General features: G+C 34.8%; 1 protein-coding gene across 2 annotated transcripts; it reads left to right on the top strand.

The window, feature by feature from the left end:
- The first annotated feature begins 11,015 nt into the window (after positions 1-11,015).
- Positions 11,016-12,077, top strand: LOC120166070 (dof zinc finger protein DOF5.1-like). 2 transcript variants are annotated; one of them, XM_039175455.1, is made up of 2 exons: positions 11,016-11,859; positions 11,893-12,077. In XM_039175455.1, exons 1-2 carry the CDS (start codon positions 11,022-11,024, stop codon positions 12,051-12,053), a joined length of 999 nt encoding a protein of 332 aa, XP_039031386.1. In that variant the 5' UTR covers positions 11,016-11,021; the 3' UTR covers positions 12,054-12,077. The 2 variants fall into 2 exon arrangements, with proteins under 2 accessions (XP_039031386.1, XP_039031381.1); XM_039175450.1 differs by having other exon boundaries at positions 11,016-12,077.
- The last annotated feature ends 10,385 nt before the right edge of the window (positions 12,078-22,462 follow it).

Below are 22,462 nucleotides of genomic sequence, written 5' to 3' on the forward strand. Positions count from 1 at the left end.
GCAGATCTTTAAAAAGGTTCAAAGCCATGAATGGAATATTAGCTCGAGTTGGAAAGATTGAGAAAATCCATGAACAACTTGTAGAGATTCAACGAGAAATGCTTGAAGAAAAAAGAATGTTCCAAGATGAGTCTAGGGAACAGATGACCAAAATGATGGGTATGATGGTTACTCTACTATATGGGGAGAAAATATTAGAAGACCCTGTTGAGCAGGAAAAGATGAAAGCATCAGGAAAAAGTCTGGATCTCAACAATGTAGTTATTGATATGATGACAAATAACCAAGAGTCTATTGTGGAATGTAGAAATCCAACTCAGCTTTATGAATCGAGAAATATGACAGAAGACATGGACATTGAAGATGGTTCAAAAAAGAGAAACATGGAACAAGTCTCATTGAAAATTGATAAAAATGGCAAGAAAGAAAAAAAGATGGCATGTCTCTTTCTAATTCCAATTTTATATTCAGAGTTGTTACCCTTTCTCTTTGAAAGTGCTCTTGTGACAATCATTCCTCCTAGTACTTATTTGCATCCAAATTGGAAAAATATCAAGAATCCATACAATTATCACTCTGGAGATTTTGGTCATTCTATAGAAAATTGCATAATGTTGAAATTAAAAGTCTAAGACCTTATGGCAAGAGGGTTGTTATGTTTTGAAGGTAGGAAACCAAAGCTGGTTGAAAAAGAGAAATTTTCAAGTCATCATCTCTCTCAAGACGATAATCAAAAGTTAGACATTCGAAGTAAACATTTTCAGGAAAAGCAATAGTAAAGAAACGGTTATATCAAGGGAATCTCTACCCTATTTTCCTTCGGTCTCATGCAGCAAGTTATATGCCAAATTACATGAAGCCCAACTTATTACCTCGTGTCTAGCTAAACCTTTGGTACCTCCTTACCCAAGATGGTATAATAAAAAGTTCTTTTGTGAGTATCATGCTGGAATCCGAGGACATTCCACTGAAAATTATGGCAACTTCAAACGACGAGTTCAAGATCTTCTGACTCATGGAGTTATAGAAATGAATGCTAATAGTCAATCCATTTTGATAAAACATTTGGGAGTCAAATTTAGAAATAAAGTTGATAGTGTCAAAACAAATGGAGAACAAGGCAAATTCAAGGAAAATGTATGGAGATTTAACTCTCGATACTTCTCTTAAGCTAAAAGATGATGCAAACATGAGAAATGAAAAAAATAAAAGGAAAGGTAATTCGAAACTGGCCTACAGGTTTAAAAAGAAATAATGTAGATACAACCTTGGAGACACCTATATCAGATCTTCTAAAATCAAGAGAAGTAGAGGGCAATTTAAAGAGAAAAGAAAATGTTACTCCAAGTATAGCTGCAAGAAACATCCAAAACCAGGATACAACAATCGTCGCTAAAGAGATTGGTTCTAAAATTCAAACTGAGCCAAACTGCCAGTCAGGAAAGATGATGATGGGATTTGATCAAAAAATAGCTTAAAAAGAGCTGAGATTTGTGTATCTAAAAGCTCATTCAAAGAAGCTACTCAAGAAATGATCAAGAATGGGGGGAAAATATAGACAAAGATCCTGGTCTGATTATACATCCAACTTCCAAGGAAAAATGAGGCAGTGGAAGTTTTTATCTACCACTATTGTACCTTTCATTTTGTAGCATCTTGTTTGAACATGTCTTTGTTCCTTTCTCCGCCTCTTTTGTAATAAAATGTGTTACTTTTAAGGTTATGAACATTGAATCAATTTTGCAATCTTGAAGTTCTTTGAGTATCATTAAATTAAAAGCTCTTTACAATTAGAGTTATACATTTTTGACAAAGTATCAAGATTGAATACCAGAAAAAAGGGACTCTGACCTTACTTCAGAAGAAATGCATCCCAAAATACTATATTTCCAAAAAAATGAGAGAGTTTTCTCAAATGTAAGGAATTAGACAAAAGGCTTGGTATTGATATTTAGAAGCATACAACGTGGGGCATCTTTTGTAACATTGCGAAGCTTATTAGAATACGTTTCTATTGATGAGGTTCGACGATGAAACATTGATAAATCTAGTCTAAGTCAGTTGCTTGTAAATTGAAATTTGGTAATGAAATTTTCTGAATTTCACCTGACACATAGACTATAGCAGGTTCCCTGTAAAAAGTAAAGGTCATATATTCAATAAAAGCTGAGCTATTCCACTAAGGCAATTGGTTCTAGAGGAAACTCAAAAGCCCCGGCTTTATGAATAGATTATGTTCAAAATATGACATTGTTCGGGTACTCGGCAGTTCGGTGTTTGATCCACTGTGATTGTCAAGTCGAAGACTTTGTGATGAGATGAACCCTTCAGCTAGCCCAATGAAGGCTAATTTCAATAAAGTTGAATTCAACTAGCCAAAATAGGAAAATAAGTTATTGTAAAGAAAGTGAAATAAATGTCTGTTATAGTCTATTTCACACACGTACCATAGAAATTTCGTTATTAGATCGATGTTTTCACACTGCTTTGAATAGAATCAAAGATTTCAGAGAATTAAAATGGAGGTACTTTAGAAGGTCTAGTAACTGTTACACTAGATTGTGTCATTTTGTACGCATCTGGTTAAATATACCAAGTCAAGAAAGTGAGACATGTGACAATGTTCACAAAAGAGTGAGAGAGGAGTGATATCTTCACAAGATGTAATCATGTAAAATAGGAAAGTCAACCTGAAACTAACCTCTCAATCTTGATACTTGTCAAAGAACTATAACTCTGAAACGGTAAAAGTTATTGATTCTTTTGATTTTCTTTGAATTCATGCTTATGATTTGATTTTATTATGAACCTGCAAGGGGCAATATTTTACAAAATTCTTTTATTTTTTGATAAGAAAAGAGGAAGAACATTTTAAAACATGACGGTCTCAAATGAAAAAGGCTCCTGAAGCAAGTCAATAAGAAAAGCCAGAATGATGAAAGCTTTTCACATTCTTGAAAGCAAGAAGCTTGAGAAACCAAAGTCTGGGGAATTGGACTTATAATGATCCTTTGGGGCAAACAGTCAATAAGAAAATGATTACCTCATTTGGAAGAGGTACATATCTCAAACATTTTTGTCAGAAGAATTGGTCACTTCTTAAGTTTGTGACAACAAGAAAATAATCCCTCAAGTTACTTAAACAACATTTTTGTTTAGTTACACTGGAATGAGAGCATTCAAGATCAAGAGATTTGGCACGAATAGAGCCAGGAATACCCACAAAGGGGGCAGTATTAAAATTGGACCTTGAGAGGATCATGAGATTCAAATCAAATGGACATTGAGAATAACCCTTACAACTTAGCATGTTTGGATATCTTGAAGGATCATATTCACATAAAAGGTTGGGGCATACTGAAGGCCCATTTTAGTCAGAAATAATCTATGTGGGGGCATGTTGAAGGCCCATTTCAGATAAAAATGATCCAAGTAGGATATTTTGAATGTTCACGTCAATTTTGGATCATTTTTAAAGGTTCATATCATAAGAAACAATGTTGAGCACATTTTGAAGGATCACATCAACAAAGAAGCAAATGTTGGGGCATACTGGACCCTTATCTTTCTAAGGAAAAAATCATTCCTCTGAAACAAAAAGGTATGAAGAATGAAAATGGTGAAACCATGACAATATAATTGATTATACATCATTGTTTTATCTATTATACGATCATATTATCCCCACATGAGACACAAGAAAGGATTAATGTGTTGTCAAATGTTCCTGATGTGATGCTAACAAGTTAAAGCATCCCACTTATGGCATTATGCAAAAAGCTCTGAACATCATGCAAAGAATTCCTTGGTGGAGAGATCTAGGCAGAAACCACAGGAAAAGATGAATATGTTGTCAAATGTTTTACGAACCAGTAATTATGGTGTTGAACCAATGTTATAATCATGTGGTTAAAGTTTGTCTTCACACTCCAAGAGTTAGAGAAGAAATGATGAAGATTTCTTTCCACGAAAGAATGTTGGAACTTTAACAAGAAGAAACTAGTGGAGCCAACTAAGATTAAACGATAGGTTATGGTTTGAATAATCTTGTTCGAGATCTGATTAGATATGGAGACATGAAAGGAATTAGGATAAATTCTTCTTGTGAAGTGTTTCAAGAGTCAAATCAGAATAGATGTGTCTGATAGCTTGATTAACCTATGTTGGGTTTAGCATATTCATGCTTCATAGATGATTTATCCTTTTTCCTTCTATTTGCAAGCAAAGCAAGGCAGCCTAAGAGTCACCCTCTTTTTTTGGACGAATTTAAGGCTAGAATTATATCAAATTAAAGCTTAAGTCATCCATTTTCAATCTAAATGGCCAGCCATCAAAGGATAAGAAGAATGACAAGTCATTTAATTAAATTCAATTGCATTTAGGTGATTGTTTTATTTTAATAGTAAAAACTCTTCATATGGTGCCTATCAACACTATAAATAAGTACCTCCATGGCATTTGTACTTAGAACTTTTTGCATAATAAACTCTTTGAAAGGTTGCTTTCATTCTAGTTCTTGGATTAAAACTTTATCGGCTTCAAGATAGTCTTGTAGTCTTTATCAATTCCATTTTGTTATAGCGTTGGTTCGTAGCTCATCTATAGCTAGTGGGTCGCGTTCCATATCCTACCACTTCATTTCCACCTTTAATATATTGTTGGTTCTTAACTCTTATATAGTTAGAGGGTCACAATCCATTATCTTTTGAAGTTCTTCCTACTACATGCCAACTCCCTACCATCTTCACCAACATTTTCATTCTTTATTTTCCCTTAACCACATCTATCACTCTTCTTATACTACTAAACCATTTCAACATATCCTTCATCCTATCATTTATATTTTTTACTTATCTATGTATATTCTACAATGTTATTTGCATAATTTCATATTACATTCAAAGCATTGCGGAATTCTTACTAGAATCACGATCGGACAATCTCATATATGACTCGGAACACATAATCGAGATCATATCAACATTGAAGATGTTTGGTGTCTTCATGTGAAAGGTAACTTTTATGTACCTCGAATTTTTTGGAGTTACAGACTTAATTTCTATTTAGTGTTAGAAGGGTAGCTCATCAAATGGAGGCCAAACATGATATATATCGGGAAAATGTTGGTAACATCAATATTTTTTTATTTTTTTTATTTTACTACTTGATCCAAGATATTAATAGGGTTTTGTTGAGTCAGTTTTAAGTGATACATATGATATTGAAAATGCTAATGTGTTACTCTCCACCATTAGAGTTATTCTAAAAATTTTAATTGAATTTTAAGGTGATACAATGTTGCACTCCAAGAGAAAAAAACAGAGAAATAATCAAGTAGTAGTACTCCTACTTCAACTACAACAACACTTAGCATATGGAGTAGTGATAAAAAGATCTATGTGTAATAATATTACTATAATAGGTATAGAATAGTAAAATGAACTTTAGTAACTTGTGATGAAAAATAGAGATGGAGAAATACTTGAGTGAAAAGTTCAACTAAATGATCCTAATTTTGATATTTTAGGATGGAGGAGTGAGTCATAAAGGAGATATCTCGTTCTTTCTAAAATGACTCAAGATGTGTTAGCTATTTCATTTTTTATTATCACTTTCAAGTATGCTTTTAGCACAAGAGGTGGAGTTCTGGATTCTTTTCGCACTTCTTTAACTTCAGGAATGGTGGAAGCTCTTATTTATTCATAAGATTGGATACATAAATTTCGAGATACACTTATAATATAGGACAACCTTCTCAAGTTAGAAGATTTGGAGAATGGTTAATTTTTATAATCTAATTTATAATTTTTTGTTACTTTTATTTGTTAGGATTACATTATACTTTTTTATATTGACTTGTTCCATGTTTTGAAATATAGGAATGAATGATATAACATTAAATAATTATGATTGATGAGATAAATTCTATTTTTGAGGAAGTCAATGAAAATCTTAGGTGTTGGTGATTTGATCTTAGAATTAATTTTCTATGGTTTGCAGTTCTACATCATAGAAGTTTCATTTACCTTATGTTGGAGTCATTGGAGAGTTTGAGTTGTCATGTTTGTTTTATATTTACTAAATATTTATCTTTAAAATTTTGATGGTGTTTTAGACTATTGTTAATTGTTATGTGCTTAAATTTATAATATGATTAATGATGTATTTTGTGTGTATTGGAACTTTAAAATAATACAACAGTAAACAAATGCCACATGTAGATGTATTAAGTACTAGTATGTAGTATTAATATGTATTTTTTAAAATATGAAAACAAATTGTAATAGGTTACAAGCTAACACGTGTAATCAAACCATTAGTAATAGTTAATCGTTAGTGATTAACTATTTTTTAATGGTTAGGTTATGATTAGTAAAATTCAATAGCCTTTATAGTGGTTAACCAAGCTGTTTAGATTAAACGGTACAATTAATCGACCACGAACATCCCTAATTCTAATTGTCATGTATGTATTGTCACATCTTTAACATAACAAATCAACTTATTATTTTTTTCAAATTAAATAATTCATAATTAAAATATATAATAAAGAATGTTCTATAGTGGAACGACTATTTGTATAATTTGTCCATGAATTTTATGTATTCTTAGAGCGTGAAACAACGCACCCCAAAAGGAGCGTGTGGAACAGCACTGAAATTTATATATTCCCATGCACAAATAAAGGAAAGCAGTGGGGGAAGGTAAACAGGGGATAGCTCAGGTGCGCTAGATTAAAAAACGCCTAAAATAAGGCGTTATTGATTTTGTTATTGTATTAAATAATAAAATTAGTAAAAATTATCAAAAATATTATTAGACGTTATTGGTTTTGTTATTATTAAATGTTTTTACTGGATTTTCAAAAAAAATACCGAAAACATTATTAGACTTAAAAAATGACTGGATTAACATAATATTTTAGGTAATTACCGAAAAAATTTAGGTCATTTTTACCGATTTTATTATTTAAACGATAACAAAACCGATAACACTTTATTTTAATCGTTTTTAAGCCTGTCGCACTGTAAAACTTCCCAGGTAAACAGACCGGACCTGGAAATAAAAGGTTTTATTCGGTCGGTACACTTTCGATTATTGCACACCACAAAAGCTCCCCTACCTACGAAGCAACTTTATATATTGCTTAATTTAATTATTCCTTAATTCTTAACTAATTACACTTATCTTATATATCACCCTAATAAATACATTCTTTTTGAAAAATAGATAAATTATTTTACTTGACCACTTACACCTTTTTATTATATAAAATATTTATTATATGCCATCAAACATTAACTAACTTCTTTTCATTACTTAATATAATCTAATTTTTACTTTATCAAATTATATATTTAAAATATATTAATTTATCAAAAAATATATTAATTTAATATATTAATAATAATAAAAAATTATAAGTAAGATAATATTTTCCGTGCATTTAATTTATTTAATTTTAAAAATGACAATTAAATATATGTAAACAAGTTAATATTTTGATAAATTTCCCCTTAAAAATTTAGGAACATTTAGATTATATCAAATATATTTTTGAAATATATTTAAAATTTAGAAAACAAAAAAATGAGATCTTTGATATTATTTGAACCCTATTTATTGAATTATGACATTATATTAATAATGTTCTAAAAATTATAAACATAATTCTATTATACCTCTTAAGGTGACCTCATAAACTATTATCTCTCTGTCAATTGAGAGTCCTAAACATATTCCTTCCACCATTAAAGTTATTAATAGATTCATAATCTCTGAGAATAAGGACTAATTAACCTTCAAATAGGCTTCAACACATAGACAAGACCTATAAAGAAGATCACTAAAAGGCTCACATGGTCTATTAAAGTAAAATCTAAGATCTAACTGTTAGATATTTTTAACTTGTTGACTTACGAATAGTCATAATAACTCTATAACTAACATTGTTAGGTAGAATCACTATAAATACTTGTAATATCCTGAATCTCAAGTTAATAGTTCGGGTCAACCCGAAACCTAATGTTGAGCCCAATTGGACCTTATAAGATAGTTGGACCAAATTTAGTGTTATTGGGCTTGAGTATGGGCCAAAGAGTTAGTTGGTAAGAGATGAATGCCTTATGAAATAGAAAATAAGGGGACTAAAAGTGTAATTTACCCAATTCTTATTTCAAAAGCTAAAAACTCCCATATTTTATGAGGTTTACGTGAACAACTCCCTATTTCCCACAAAATACTCATATTCTTCTTCCATCTTTTCCCTTTTCTTCTCCCATCTTCAAGTTGAAGGATTTAGGACTTCAAGTTTAGTTTGGGTCAAGCAAAGGTAAATTATTAACCCTCACCCTTCAAGCTTCATTTTAAGCTCCATTTCACTAGTTTTTATCCATAGAGAAAAAATGGGTTTTGAGAGGTTTGTGAAAATCTATGGATTCCAGCTATGTTTTGGGTTATAAGTAGTTATTTAGAATGTATCCCACCTCTAGATGGATTAGTAATCCATTTTCTTACCTTGTTTAGTGAAGGAAGTGAGAGAGAGTTCCAAATCAAAAAGCAAAGAAAAGTTTAACATTGGTTGAGTTGAAGAGAGTTCTAGCCACCAAAGAAGCAAGGTAACACATTTACAACCTTGTCATATCAATTTTGAGTCTTAGAATGCATTTCAAGCAAGAAATTTTAGTTGGGAAGCTTGTATGAACATTCATGATAGATTTTGATTTTTGATGTTTTTTAACATGGTTAAAGCTCCTATTTGATCTACTTTATAGTGTGTAAACTTATTTGTGCCATTTGGATGGGTTGAAGTGGTTTGGGAAGGGTTAAAAGAGGTTTATCATACAGAAAACTGGAAATTTTAACAGAGGTTTTGAAACCCCTATGGCTAGTTTCGAAACCATTAGTCCATAATGTAAAAAATTTCTAGAGGTTTTGAAACCCCTAGGGGAGGTTTCGAAACCTCTCTGGAAAATTGTAAAAACGTATGTGAGGTTTCGAAACCTCTGAGATTGGTTTTGAAACCCTTGCTTGAATTGGGCCAAATCAGCCTAGAATAGTACATAGATGGTTGTAAACTTGTAATTTGCTTCAAATTTGGTAATCTCCCAAATAAAACAATAAGTAATAACAAAAATAATGTTAATTACATTTAGAAATAAAATCAATTAGGTTGACATAAAATTATCCTTGAGAAACTAGCAGAGTCGAAAAGTATAGTTTCAGTCTGAATATCTTTAGGGAGTAAGCGAGGCACTTTAAGCTAACTAGCTTGGGTGCAAGGTCCGACACTCAAGGAGTGGGCTAATCGAGGGGGTTGACTGATGCAGAGATTCCGAGCAACCAACCTCGGTAGACTAGAGGGGTGTGTGAGCTCCGAGATGCAGAACCCTCAGCCACACCATGATGTCTACCATAGAGTAGAGAGTGCAGTATACGAGTATACTCACTATTTCAGTTTATCAGTTACCTTGAGCATGACATGAACACTTTTAGTATGGCTTAGTTGTCAGTGTGGCACTGGGCTAGTGAGCTCAGCGTTTGGAATTTGTTTTCTTAAGCAGGTTAGATGAGGTGCAGTCCGAGGACTTTTTGGGCCAGCAGTGATCCAGACCCAGTTAGTGCAGAGTACGTCTCATGTCATCTTTATAAAGGGCATATATACTTGTGGACCCTTTGTATATTTTTGTATGGGTCGTAACTTATTTTAAGCGATGGTTTGTATCATTTGAAATAGTATTTTTGTGAGATCCTGATGTAAACCATTTTATCTAAATTGTGGTTGATTCATTTTAGCGTGATTGTTTACAAATGGTCGTTTTTTATGGAGAAATTTAAAAAAAAAATTGGTTAGCCACTCCGGTGATTCCGTGTGGCATTCTGGTCACTCGACTGTGTGTCGAACTGGTCTAGGGTATTACAATACTCCTCAATACAATCAAAGAAAGGGCTGAGACCCTAACAACCTCTTTATCATTTTGTTCGTCCTCCATGACTCTCTTAACACATCGACCAATAAATCTCTGCACAAACTAATAAAAGAATGAATATTATTTTTTAAAAGAAATAATATTTGATGCGTTATTAATAGAGTATTTTAATTCCAAATATAATATTTAAATATTGTATAAAATGCTAATATTTTAATTTATTGACATTAAGATTTTTAATGGTATAAAAGATTGAATATTTTTTAAAAAAGAAATAATATTCATTCTTTTATACCGTTAAAAATTTTAATGTCAATAAATTAAATGATAATATTTTAAATTTAATCGTTTATTTTTAATATTTACGATCAATGACGGATCTAGAAATTAAAAGATGAGTATCCAAAATTATAATACTCTCTTCTAAAAAATTTTGAGTGTGCAAATTTACTTATTTTTCCTATTTCTATTAACAAATGAAATAAATTTAAAAACAAATTCAAAATAATGGGTATACAAGTGGTTGCCTAGAGAGCCAGATGCATCTGTCACTGTTTACGATCAATCTACAACAATTTTCTCGAGAAAAAAAATGATCTCATTTCGTCCTTCCTAAGTACTGTGGATTCACTACACTTCGCTATGTGGAGCATAGGAAAAGAAATGATTAAAAAAAGAGAAGCTTATAGGTTAAGAAACGTCATCTTCTCCAAACCCTAAAAAGCAGTAAAACAAAAGGGAACTAAGAGAGAAGGAACAAGAAGTTAATTAGCATATAAATTAAATATAGGTATATATAAAGGACCTTCCTTTTAATTTGTTTTTTGCTTCTCTCCTTCATTTCCACCCACATCACTAATAATCACTTGGTTTCTTTTACGTGATTCTCTCCATTATTACTTGGATCTTTACAAAAGGAAAAGAAACTTCACCAAACCATGGTTTTTCCCTCCACCCCAGCTTATCTTGATCCACCCAACTGGCAACAAGTACGGGTTTTTTCTCTTTTCTTTTCTTTTCTTCTTCTTTTGTTTTGTTCGAATTTGTTCCAATTACTTCTGTTATATTCCTATTACTTTTGTTGAATATACCATGCATTGTTATTTTCTTTCATTGTTGTTGTTTGTTTCTTTGCGTTTTCCGCAGAATCCAAATCATCAAGGTGGTGATGGTAGTGGCAGAAACGCCCAGCAGCTTTCTCCTCCTCCACCAGCAGTGCCGGCTCCACAGTCTAATGGTGGTGGAGGAGCGGGCTCGATCCGGCCGGGTTCGATGTCCGATCGAGCTCGATTGGCCAACATACCGATGCCGGAGGCAGCATTAAAATGCCCAAGATGTGACTCCACAAACACCAAGTTTTGTTACTTCAACAACTACAATCTCACTCAGCCTCGACACTTTTGCAAGACTTGTAGAAGGTACTGGACCAGAGGGGGTGCCTTGAGGAATGTTCCGGTCGGAGGCGGATATCGTAGGAACAATAGAAGCAAAGGAAGCGGCTCGAAATCCTCGGTAAGAGGTGACCGGCAAACAGCATCGGGTTCTTCGAGTACGATTTCTTCGAACAGTACCGGGAACACCGATATTTTAGGCCTCGGACCTCAAGTTCGTCCGCCGAGGTTCTTGACTCCTTTGCATCATCTTACTGAATTCGGCGGCAGTGATCATATTGGGTTGAATTATGGGACTATGTCCGCCCCACTCCGTGGAGTGAGCGACTTAAGCTTTGAAATGGGAAGTGCTTTAGCTATAGGCAGCGGCGGTAGCGGTGCTACTCCCGGTAATTCTCTCTTGGCAATGGCCGGTTTGGATCAATGGCGGCTGCAACAACCGCCGCAGTTCCCTTACTTAAGTGGCCTGGAATCTTCTTCGTCGATGTACCATTACGAAAGTGGATCCGGTGTCGAGCCATCGGGCTATGGAAGTGAAGTTGCTGCTGGCCTTCATCATCATCATCATCAAGTTAGGCCAAAGATATCGAGCTCAATAGCGACGCAAATGGCTTCAGTGAAAATGGAGGACCATAGTAACAATAATAATAATAATCAGCAAGAACTCATCAATTTGTCAAGGCAATATTTGGGGCTTCAAGGGTATGATAATTACTGGGGTGGAACTGCATAGCTTCAGCTCTTCATCTACATCCATCATGAACACGGTTTTACTTACTTCCCAACTCCAAATGCCACCAATATGATCAAACCCTAGAATTTGGTAGGCTTTTCCCCCCACTAAAATTGGTAGATTTTCAATGTATGAGTTCGTTTTCCATAGAGAGTGTTCTTAGTTGTATAATTTCGCATTTGGATTATTAATCATTTGAAATCAACAATTTGAGCACATCAAAACCTGTAAGGACTTGTTTTACCTTTTAAAACTTTGGCTTTGTTCTCAAGTTAAAGGGAGTGGAGCTTTATTAAGGAATATTGTTTTTATTATACAGTGTAACTTTACTTATTGCACCAATATCCAAAGTATTATTTCGTCCTCTTCGCAATGAATTCAAATCTCTTTCAGTTGATTTGGATATCATTTACAGTCCTTTTTTCACTTATTTTATGAGAGAAGAAGGTTCTTATCTGATTATTTCCATATATGACCACATCCTTCTACTTCATCAAAAGTAGAATCTCTTTATATAATAACGTACTATTGGTTTTTTGACCGATGAACGAAAGAAGAAATTTTCTTTCAATGATTACTTACACCATGATTTTTCATTTACAATGTCTTTGATGTTATTGCAATCTTCTGGGGTTTTTTTTTCATTCGAATCTTTCCCTCTCATATAAAGGAAAAGCTTAGTCTTATATTTTCTTCTTGTGTTTACATATGATTAACATTTACTTATATAGTGTAAAAGCTTCTTAGTTTTACATACATTTAAGACAGTTGGATGAGTGAAAATAAAAGTTTGAGATTAACTCGTTATATTTCAATTTTTCACTGTTAATCTCAATTATTCCCACTCATTCGACGATCTTAAATTTGTATTAAATTTTTGAAAAGTTGACAACATGTAATCAAATTTTATTCCATATGTAATGATGATATCTAGAAGAGGAAGACCCCACTATGAATTAGGTTCCATTGTAAATACGTAATAATTTGAGGCATGATGATGATTAGAAAAAAAGAGAGAGAAACGAAATCATAGGTGAGAGAAGCAAGATTTGAAGTTAATAATTTGTAAATAATGGGTTTTTTAAATTAATCATTATATATGAACTATTAACTGATTAATCCAGGTTGGATTTTATAGAGGCCTATATAGGGATGACTCTTCTAACCAAGTTTGTTTCATACGTGAATTCGACCTCTTGACATTATTTAAGAAATCTAGTGGTTTATCCCACTAAAATAACTGGGTGTTGGTTGTAAATAATGGGTTTAAATGAATGCAAAGACAAGAGTCTCAAAAGGGCTTCCTTGCTCGTGTAGAACAGTGGAGGACGTCAGGAACATCGTGCGATTTTAATTTTTAAGTGAAAGACGCATAATAATAAATATGCGTTTTCAATTTTATCAAAGCTAAAAACGCATAATAATTTATGCATTTTCAATTTTGCCAACACTAGTCTTAATGTGAAGGCTCCATGCAGTCTTAAAATCTTCTAAAATACTATATCGTTTGGCCTAATCTAGGAAAGAATGTTAGAAGTGGATTACTTTAATAATTGTTTTTTCAGATACATTATTTCAACCATTTCCCCGTCTCAAAAGACTCCAAAATCTCACTCAAATCTATACAACCAAAAGATCAAGCATTGTAGGAGTGGGATTAGGACAAGAGAATGGAATGTCCGACCCAATTCCTAAAACTGATGCGCGTGAGACAACAAGGTAGTGTTTTTTTTTGGGGGAGAGGGGGGGGGAGTTGTCAGCTTGTGGACCTGAGTGCTTTGTCTTGGTGTCCGTGATTGGATCTTAAAAAGCACGCGCTTCATGGCTATTTTTCCTTAAAAGAAAACCTATGACTTCTATTCATGTGCTGTTCCCATTTGATCAGTTTACTGACACAACAAATACCCTCACTCACTAGAATACTAGTTTTATTATTCTAGGGGAAGTTCTTTAATGTTTTTAACATATCCGATAAAGTGTTCTATAATAATAAAATTGTTAGAAAAAATAATAAAACTGATAACGTTTTAACGGATATATTAACAAAATCGGTAAAGCTCTCAATAATAAAAACCGATAGAAATAATAATGTTTCTGATAATTTTTTATCAGTTTTGTTAAAAATAATAATAAAATCGATAATATTTTTCTTTAGTCGTATATTAAGGATGCCCACGTGAGAGTATCCTTATTCTAGGGCTTGGCTTGAGCTTGAGCTTGACTTCCCCTTTTACCAAATACGGCTGTATCCTTAGCTTCAACCTCAAGAATCCAATGTTTATCTCACCAGTTCTTATGAACATGTTGATCGACACTTTGTTAAAAGTAACATATAAAACGGTAGATATCTTCATATTTTCAATTTTTAATATCAACTACATGTTTTCACTCATCAAACAGTCTTATATATATGTAAAATTAAAAAAATATTATGTAACTGAATCCTATCTCATATATTAATAAGTAGAAAGAAACAAAATTACATATTCGTCGGCTCTCACTAGGCTGATGAAAAAAAAAATGAAACTTGACTTGAAATAAAAAATTAAATACTCAAAATATTATTAGGTATAGCTCGATTGAAACTTAAACTCGAACCTAAACTTTAAGTAAATGAAAATTTAATTAAGTGTAAACAAAATAAAAATTTAGTTAACTTTTTGTTTAAAATTTAAAAGCTTCTTATATTTGTGAGCTAGGAATATAAACGAGACGAAATAGATTGATAGCTATTCAATAACTTAATTAAATATGAAAAATAATGGATTTAATTAGTATTTATTTATAAAAAAAATCAAAACTAATTTACCAATAAATTTTTTTTACAAACTCATACGTCCACATACTCAAGACCTTAAGTTGAGAGGTCAGCTCTTGTTAGCCACTAGGCCAAATAACAAAATTTAAAATTATAAAAATACAATTGATATACTAATGACGTACGAAATTATAAACTAATAACGAATTAGATGGCATTTATAGAAAATTAAGTTTTTTGTTTTATATTTTTATAATTTATTATCATTTTATTTACTACAATGTTTTTATTTATACAATGTTAATAAATATAAATTTACCAAATAAGAAATAAATTTTAAAATTATACATTAACTTTTGTTGAATGTGCAATGTTATACATGTACTTTAATTTTGTGCAATTGTATGAATGAAATTTTAATTTGAATTAATTTTCATAAATTACTATCAATTTATCAGCATAGTCTATCTATAAGTGTGATATGAGATACACATATGAAACCAAAATTTAGGTCTCCACATTTTGAAAAAATGTCACGATTTTACTTCTAAGAACGTTCGAAGGATGACATTTTTTAAATAAAACGTTATGATTATAGATTTATTTTGTGACATTGTTTTAGTTTGATATGTTTGATTATTTTTATTTCGTAAGACACAATCGTAATATGATAAATTTTGATATTTCACAATTTTATTTTATTACGAAATATTTTAGAAACCTCATTTTAAAAAGTAGTACGTAGTCTATACATCTTTTGAGATGAGCTTACATTTTATGAATACTTATTACAAATATAAATAATTATTTTCATATAATATAAAAACATATGTATAATTAAATCAAAATAAAAATTTACGTGTACAATTAAACAAAAATAAAAAATTTATGTGCCTAATTACACCAAATTAAAGTTTACATATTGTTTAAAAAAACAAAGATTATGTATTACATTACAAAATTATACATTAAATTTAAAAGGATTAAATACTACCTCTGATACATTAAGTATACTCAATTATAAAATGTCATATTTTTTATTCTCAATTTCTTATATAAATTGAACTTATCAAGTCATTAATAAAAGGGAATGTTGATCTTCCTAGAGTTAACTATCATTTCTTTACTCATCAAAATCGTCTGATTTATATGTAAAGTATAATTTTAGGCAGGAACCAAGTGACCTCAATGATTAATGATGTAGATGTTCATTTTGTCCGGGACGTCTTATGTGTATCCTTATGATTAATTTCTGGTTATTACTAAGTTCGTAGGACACATTAGTTAGGGTTATCATTAATGATATGTGGGATTTCATAGTGGTTACGTGTTCTATATTAGTGATGCATACGAGTATATACATTGGGTACTTATAAATATTATAGTATTTATATATATAAATAAGTAAGTAACTAAATACTAATTAATGTTTTATTTTGGTCTTTTACAGATTCTAATTAAACTAAGATTACAACAGGCTGGACCAAACGAGCCCAGTTCCCAACAACCCAGTTCTTCAGCCCAACTGAAGAAACCCTAACCCATTAGGGTTTCCTTGTCACCAGCCTCTAGCGCCGCAGCGGGAAGGCCGTTGGATCTGGCTCCACGATCCAACGGTTCCCAGCCCTCTGTGATTCCCGAGCCAACTGCAGACTCACGTGAAGCCACCACCGCGTTTCCAGATCGCGCACGACCAACCGAGCAATGGCTCAGCTACCCACTGCTGCCGCCCGTGACCTGCTCCCTCCATGTGACCCTGCAAACACACCAAACGAGAGCAGAAACAGACGAAAACAAAACTAGAGAGGAGGAGATCAACTAGAAATAAGGAAAGAAAATGGGAGGAGAGGGGACTCTCAGTCATCGGCAACAGGGAAGAACAGCAAATAGGAAAAACGGAAATCAACCAGAAATCAATAGAAAAAAGAAACCATTTCAAAAAAGCCTCAGAGATCCACTTTCAATCCATCAGTAACCAAAAAGGGACGAGAGCGAAGAAACTTACCTTTAAGTACTCACTGCCTTTGTTAAGAGTCCAGAACCGGCTGTAAGAAGGTAAAACCCTTCACCTTCTGTTGTTTCCCAGCCGTGCATGACCGCTTTGGGTCTCGGGTTCAGGGGTTTTGTTGGGTTCTGGGTAGGACCGTCTAGGCGGGGCATGTGTGGCTCCCCATCGGAGCCGTTGAACAGCGGTTGCGAAGGTTTCTGTTAGGGTGGGATATAAGGCTCGGGTTCGTTTGGTTAGCAGCGGGTTTTGAGGGCTATGTCTCGGGTTAAGGTTTGGTTTTAGGTAGAGGTCTGCTTCGAGTTATCGTCGGGGCTTGTGTGGCTCCCCATCGGAGCCGTTGAACGACGAAGGCCGCGGTGGCCTTCTGTCTCGTTTAGGGTTGAGAGACGGGAGAGCAGAGAGGAGTTTTGAGAGGCTTGGCTTAGATCTAGGCCTAGGTGGTTACTCTTGAGTGGAGGAGAGAGCTCGGGCCGCCTTAGACTCCTCATCGGAGCGCTAAACGGCGGAGGCTGCGGCGGCTGATAAGGTTTCTGTTAGGGGTGCGAGATCGAGGAAGAAGGTTGAGAGAGGAAGAGGGAAGATGACTGAGATGGGGGTTGTCTGGTTTAAGGCTAAGGAGAGAATGGATGAGGCTTAAGGTTTACCCTAATCACCGTGTGTCTAGTAACAGAACGGCGTCGTTTAGATGCTTCCAAAACGGCAGCGTTTTGATGGGCAGGGGTGAACCGAGTTTTAGAAGATGGGCTAACATTGTATCAGGTCCTTCCTCCTTTGTTTCGTTCCGTTTCAGTCCCTAAATCGAGCTTTATTATTATTCTAATTTTGTCTCTCAATTTACAGAGCATTTTATTTTAGTCCAGTTACATGTTTTGGCTATCTTTGTGCAAATTTGACATTGGATATGTAACTTCGGAAATGTGCATTGTGATCCTGCATGGCACTTTGTAATATTATGCTTGCAGTGCATGGAAATGAAATTTTTGTGAAATGAGCCTACTGTTTAGTTTCTTTATATTTTAGCCCTTGTTTAACTTTTGATTAGTATGTTTAGTTTTGATTTTATTCACATTTAGTCACCCTTTTTATATGTATATATTTTTTCTTTTGTATTTCAAATTACATGATATTTTGATCATAATATTTATTACTCTTTGCATGACATTCAATCAGCATAATTTGCATGATAGCCTCACGTGAATAACTCGATCTGATCACATAATCGGAATTAAGGGTAATACCCTTTTAATCTAAAATTATCAGAATGGCTTTTCTTAACTTACAGGAAAGTTGTTTTGACGATTTTAAATTAAAATGGTGTCCCGTCAGTAACGCCTAATTAAGTTTGGATATATCATTGTAAAATTTGGGAGCGAAGGAAAAGGAAATATTCGACTATTTAAACTTTTCGAGAAAAGGTCGTTAGAACTGAACTAAAGATCTGGTCTCGATATTTTAAATAATCGAATATTCTTTATCTTTCTAATGACTTGGTAATTTTAAATTAAATCTATTTTGTTGCTTTGAATGTTGCAAATTTGCATGTTTGTTGTTTAAAGGGATCATTAATCAAATTAAATTTGAACTTGCGGAATTCGTTGCAAAGACATTAATTAATCGACTAGGTACCGATTTAGGGCGTTGTGGGGGTGCTAATCCTTCCCCACACGTAACCGACTCCCGAACTTGGATTTTGGTAACGCAGGCCGTAAATTTGTCGTTTTAATTAAAATTAATTTTCATTTAAAATGACAACATTTTTGGGTGCCCAATCACACCCTAATCAAAGATTGGTGGCGACTCCTCGAACCTTATATTTTTATCATAAAGGAATTTCCAATTTTTCGAAACGAGAGATTTTCTAAAATAGCATTGTTTTTAATTAAAATTCAATCGTAAAGAGAACAATTAAAAATGACGCGGTTTTCAAAATCGCTCCCCCCGCCGTTTAAAAAATCGTTTCGACAGCTTGGCGACTCCGCTGGGGACTTTTTAGAGAGTCAGACCGATCGTCGATTAATTAATTGTCTTTGCAAACGAAATTTATAAGTTCGCTTTAATTTGGTTTTTGATCCCTTGTTTGTTTGAATTGTTTTATTTGCATCTTAATTTGTAATTTGGTTAATGAATAAATAGTTGTACTAATGTGTGTTCTACATGTTTCAGTTTTCTGACCTTCGTTTTAGTCTATTGTTTTTCTTGGATCGAGGCAAAGGATTATGGGTTTCCCCTCACTGTCGTTACAACCATTTCGATATTTAGAGCCTTCTTACTGTGCTCTGTCCCGTTAGGTAGGGGTAAAAGCTACGCTTACGTGAGAAAAATTATTTTTCTCCGCATGGGCTTTAGCTAGTAACCTCTGGGGTACATGCCTTATGTTTACGAGTGAAACATTGAGTTTCCTCGCATGGACATAGGGAAATGTATCCTCTCGAAATTGAACTTGATCCGTTTTAAGCCTATAATGGGCGAGGATCGAGGGTCTGGCAAGCCCAAGGGGCACCAGCAAAGGACAATTCGAGGACCCTTTTAGAAATACTGAAACTCTGCCCATCTTATGTTGAATCTCTGTCCACAGACACAAAGGGGAAACTCATTCTAACTTTTCCCTCGAATTTATTTTTTTTGCAAAAAGTATGCGAACTAGAGATCATGTGGTTAGGTTTATTTTTCAAACATGCATGTGAATTAGATACCATGCGGTTAGGATTTTTTATGAGTAACAAAACATGTGGGTAATATCATGTCGGGTAGGATCTACTAAAGCATGATTCGGTAGACGCCATGTTGGGTAGATACCATGTGAATTAGGTTTAGGATGTATATATTTTCTATCTTCATGTTGTTTGTTTATTATTTGACTATTCATTGTATATACTAACACAGTTTTATTTTTGTTTGTGTTTTATTTATTACCGCTGTATTGCATCATCATTCATGAAGAAAGGTGTTGATTCACAAGGTGGTCATAAAAGTAGAAGGCGGTCATAAAATGGACAAGAGCTTTCATAACAAGGAAGTGGATAACGCAGAAGTGAGGTCGTGGTCCGAGGAAACTCAGAGGAAGAAAGGCGACAGTTTGACTGAAGATTACATATCAGTACTACCAGAGGTTGCTCCGGTCAGTCTAAAGCAAAACGATTTGCAAGAGTTACGCGAAATTTGGGAAAGTTGGAATTCTGAGGTGAAATACTCTTTCTGGCAAAAGTATGGTGACATCGCCCTTCTGTTGTACGTGAAAGTAAACGAACCCCTAATCAAAGCTCTCGTCCAGTTTTGGAATCCCGCATATAGCTGCTTCACTTTCAACAAGGAAGACATGACTCCCACGTTAGAAGAATACACCTCCTTGTTTCATTTCGAGACGATACACTTGGACCGTATCTACTCAAAAGCCTCAAGGACCCAATCCTTTAAGAGCAAGCTCGCAAGGATTACTGGGATGGGAGAGAAGTGGGTTGCTGATCGAATCCAAAAGAAGGGAGAGTCCGATTGCTTCCCTTGGTCATGCCTCAAGGAGCTTATCGTCAAGCATAGCGATATCGAGAAGAGCATGGAGATGTTCGCCTTGGGAATTTATGGTTTGATGATTTTCCCGAAAGTTCTTTATCACGTGGAAGCCGCAGTGGTCGATTTATTCGAGCGTTTGGAAAGGAAGGTAAACCCTGTTCCTGCGGTTTTGGCTGAAACATTCAGAGCACTTAGCAGTTGCAGAAGAACTGAGAGTAGCCGCTTCACCGGGTGTGTCCAGCTGCTTACTGTTTGGATACGCAGTCACTTCTGGAAAATTGACCGAGAGTATAGTCGACGATTTTCTACGGCCTATTCACCCTTAAAAGATTTCCTCACTAAAGAGTGGCCAGAGCATCTCACCAGGAAAGATTGGGTTTCACTCTTCAGAAATTTACAGGAGCATGATATAGTGTGGCGTGTCCCCTGGTTAGCTTTTGTGGATGTGTTGTACAAATGCGGGGATTCCGATTGGGTAACCCTATTAGGGTTATGGGGTGGAGTAGGTTATGCGCCACTGATGGTACTAAGGCAATTTGGGGCACGCCAATTCATCCCAGCTACATCTGGTCTGAAGGCATCTGAATTTGTGTACTGTGGAGATCATTACAAGAAGACTGCTCGTGCAATGTCAGAGGCGTGGAAGTCAACCTTTAGAACTGATTTCATAGCGGCTGAGGTCATGCTGACACCAGATTACGTGGCATGGAGGGCGGTGCGAAAGAATGATATCCTCCCGTTGGCGGATCGCGACCAAACAATTCCTTTGGAAGTACAGTTTAAATACGTACCGTCTAAGTTGGAGATACTGAAGAGTGAATTCGAAGCGGAAATCGCCAGGAAGGAAGCAGAGTGTGAGGCCCTTAGACAAAAGAATTTCATGTTGGACATCGATAGGGGATTCTATAATACACAGTTTGAGCTTATGCGCAAGAGAAAGGATGAAGTGGAGGCCAATCTCACTAGTTTACAGAGTGATTACCAAAAGATGAGTCAAGCACGGGCAATTGCTGGCCTCGGGAGAACTTCAGAGCAGTGGCGGTTAGAGCTCCGGGCTGAGAGAGATCGTCGAGTTAGAGACGTCAGAGCCGAGAGAGAGCACCGAGTCAGAGAAGTAGAGACAGAGAAGAAGAAAAGAAATCAAGAACTTGAGTCCGAGAGAAGGTCCTGGGTTAGGGTAATGAAGAGCGAAAGGACAGAGGCTAAAGAGTTAAGACAAAGGTACACCTTGAGCAAGAAGCGAGAAGAAGAATTGCATGCTATATTGAAGAACTCAGAATGGAGGCAAATAACATGCAACTTGAACTTGAGGTTAGAAAGAAAAGAATCGACGAGCTCGAAACTGAGAAGAGGCAAAGCAAAGAAGAGCTAAAATTAGAAAGGCAACATCGGGAGAATGTGCTCCAAGGCAAACAGGATGAAGTATTTCTCTGGATACAGAGGTGCGGAGCAAAGAACGAACGGATAGAGGTACTCAATCAAGAGATGCACGAAATGGAATCAAGGCATGAGGAAGAGCTAGCTCGAGCCAAGGCAAAGAATGAAGAGTACAGTGCCTACGTTATGCAGCTTGAAAGTTCCTTATCTGCAGAAAACAGTCAGCGTTGCCCAGTGGATCAAAGGGTTAGCCTCGAGGAGAACGCTGCTTTGCAAAAGAAGATTCATGATTTAGAGGCTGCCTTACGAAACTGCCAGACACAAATCGCTGGTCTCGAGCGCACCGTCCAAGGCACCAGACTGCAATGGCAAAACTCAAACGATCACTTTAGAGACTGGAAGACAAACGTGAATCACGTGATCCGAGAGACCATGAATCAGTTAAGTGGCGTTGCGAGGCAGTTGGGAGAGATGGACCTCTAAGCAAAAGTCATCCAGAGCTATGCCAATCCAGCATCAGGCGTAGGAAAGAGGGTCGATTGGCTTGTCAATCAGATAGTAGAGCTGAACATGAGGGCTAGGCCATTTCTGTAGTGGACTTTTTCTTGTAAAGATGATGCTTTTGTCCTAAATGAAAGTTGTTCTAAGACTGATCGCGTCTTATGAATCAATGTCTTTCTGCATGCATTTGCATTTTATTTGCAATTTAAGTTTTGTATTGCATTTTTATCGCACTTTGCATAATTTGCATTCATCCTC

This window comes from Hibiscus syriacus, unplaced genomic scaffold, assembly GCF_006381635.1.
Source record: "Hibiscus syriacus cultivar Baekdansim isolate YM2019G1 unplaced genomic scaffold, ASM638163v2 tig00002942_pilon, whole genome shotgun sequence".
Classification (NCBI taxonomy): domain Eukaryota; kingdom Viridiplantae; phylum Streptophyta; class Magnoliopsida; order Malvales; family Malvaceae; genus Hibiscus; species Hibiscus syriacus.

Coding starts and splice junctions, on each gene's coding strand:
- LOC120166070 (XM_039175450.1), top strand. CDS start 11,022: ATGCATTGTTATTTTCTTTCATTGTTGTTGTTTGTTTCTTTGCGTTTT.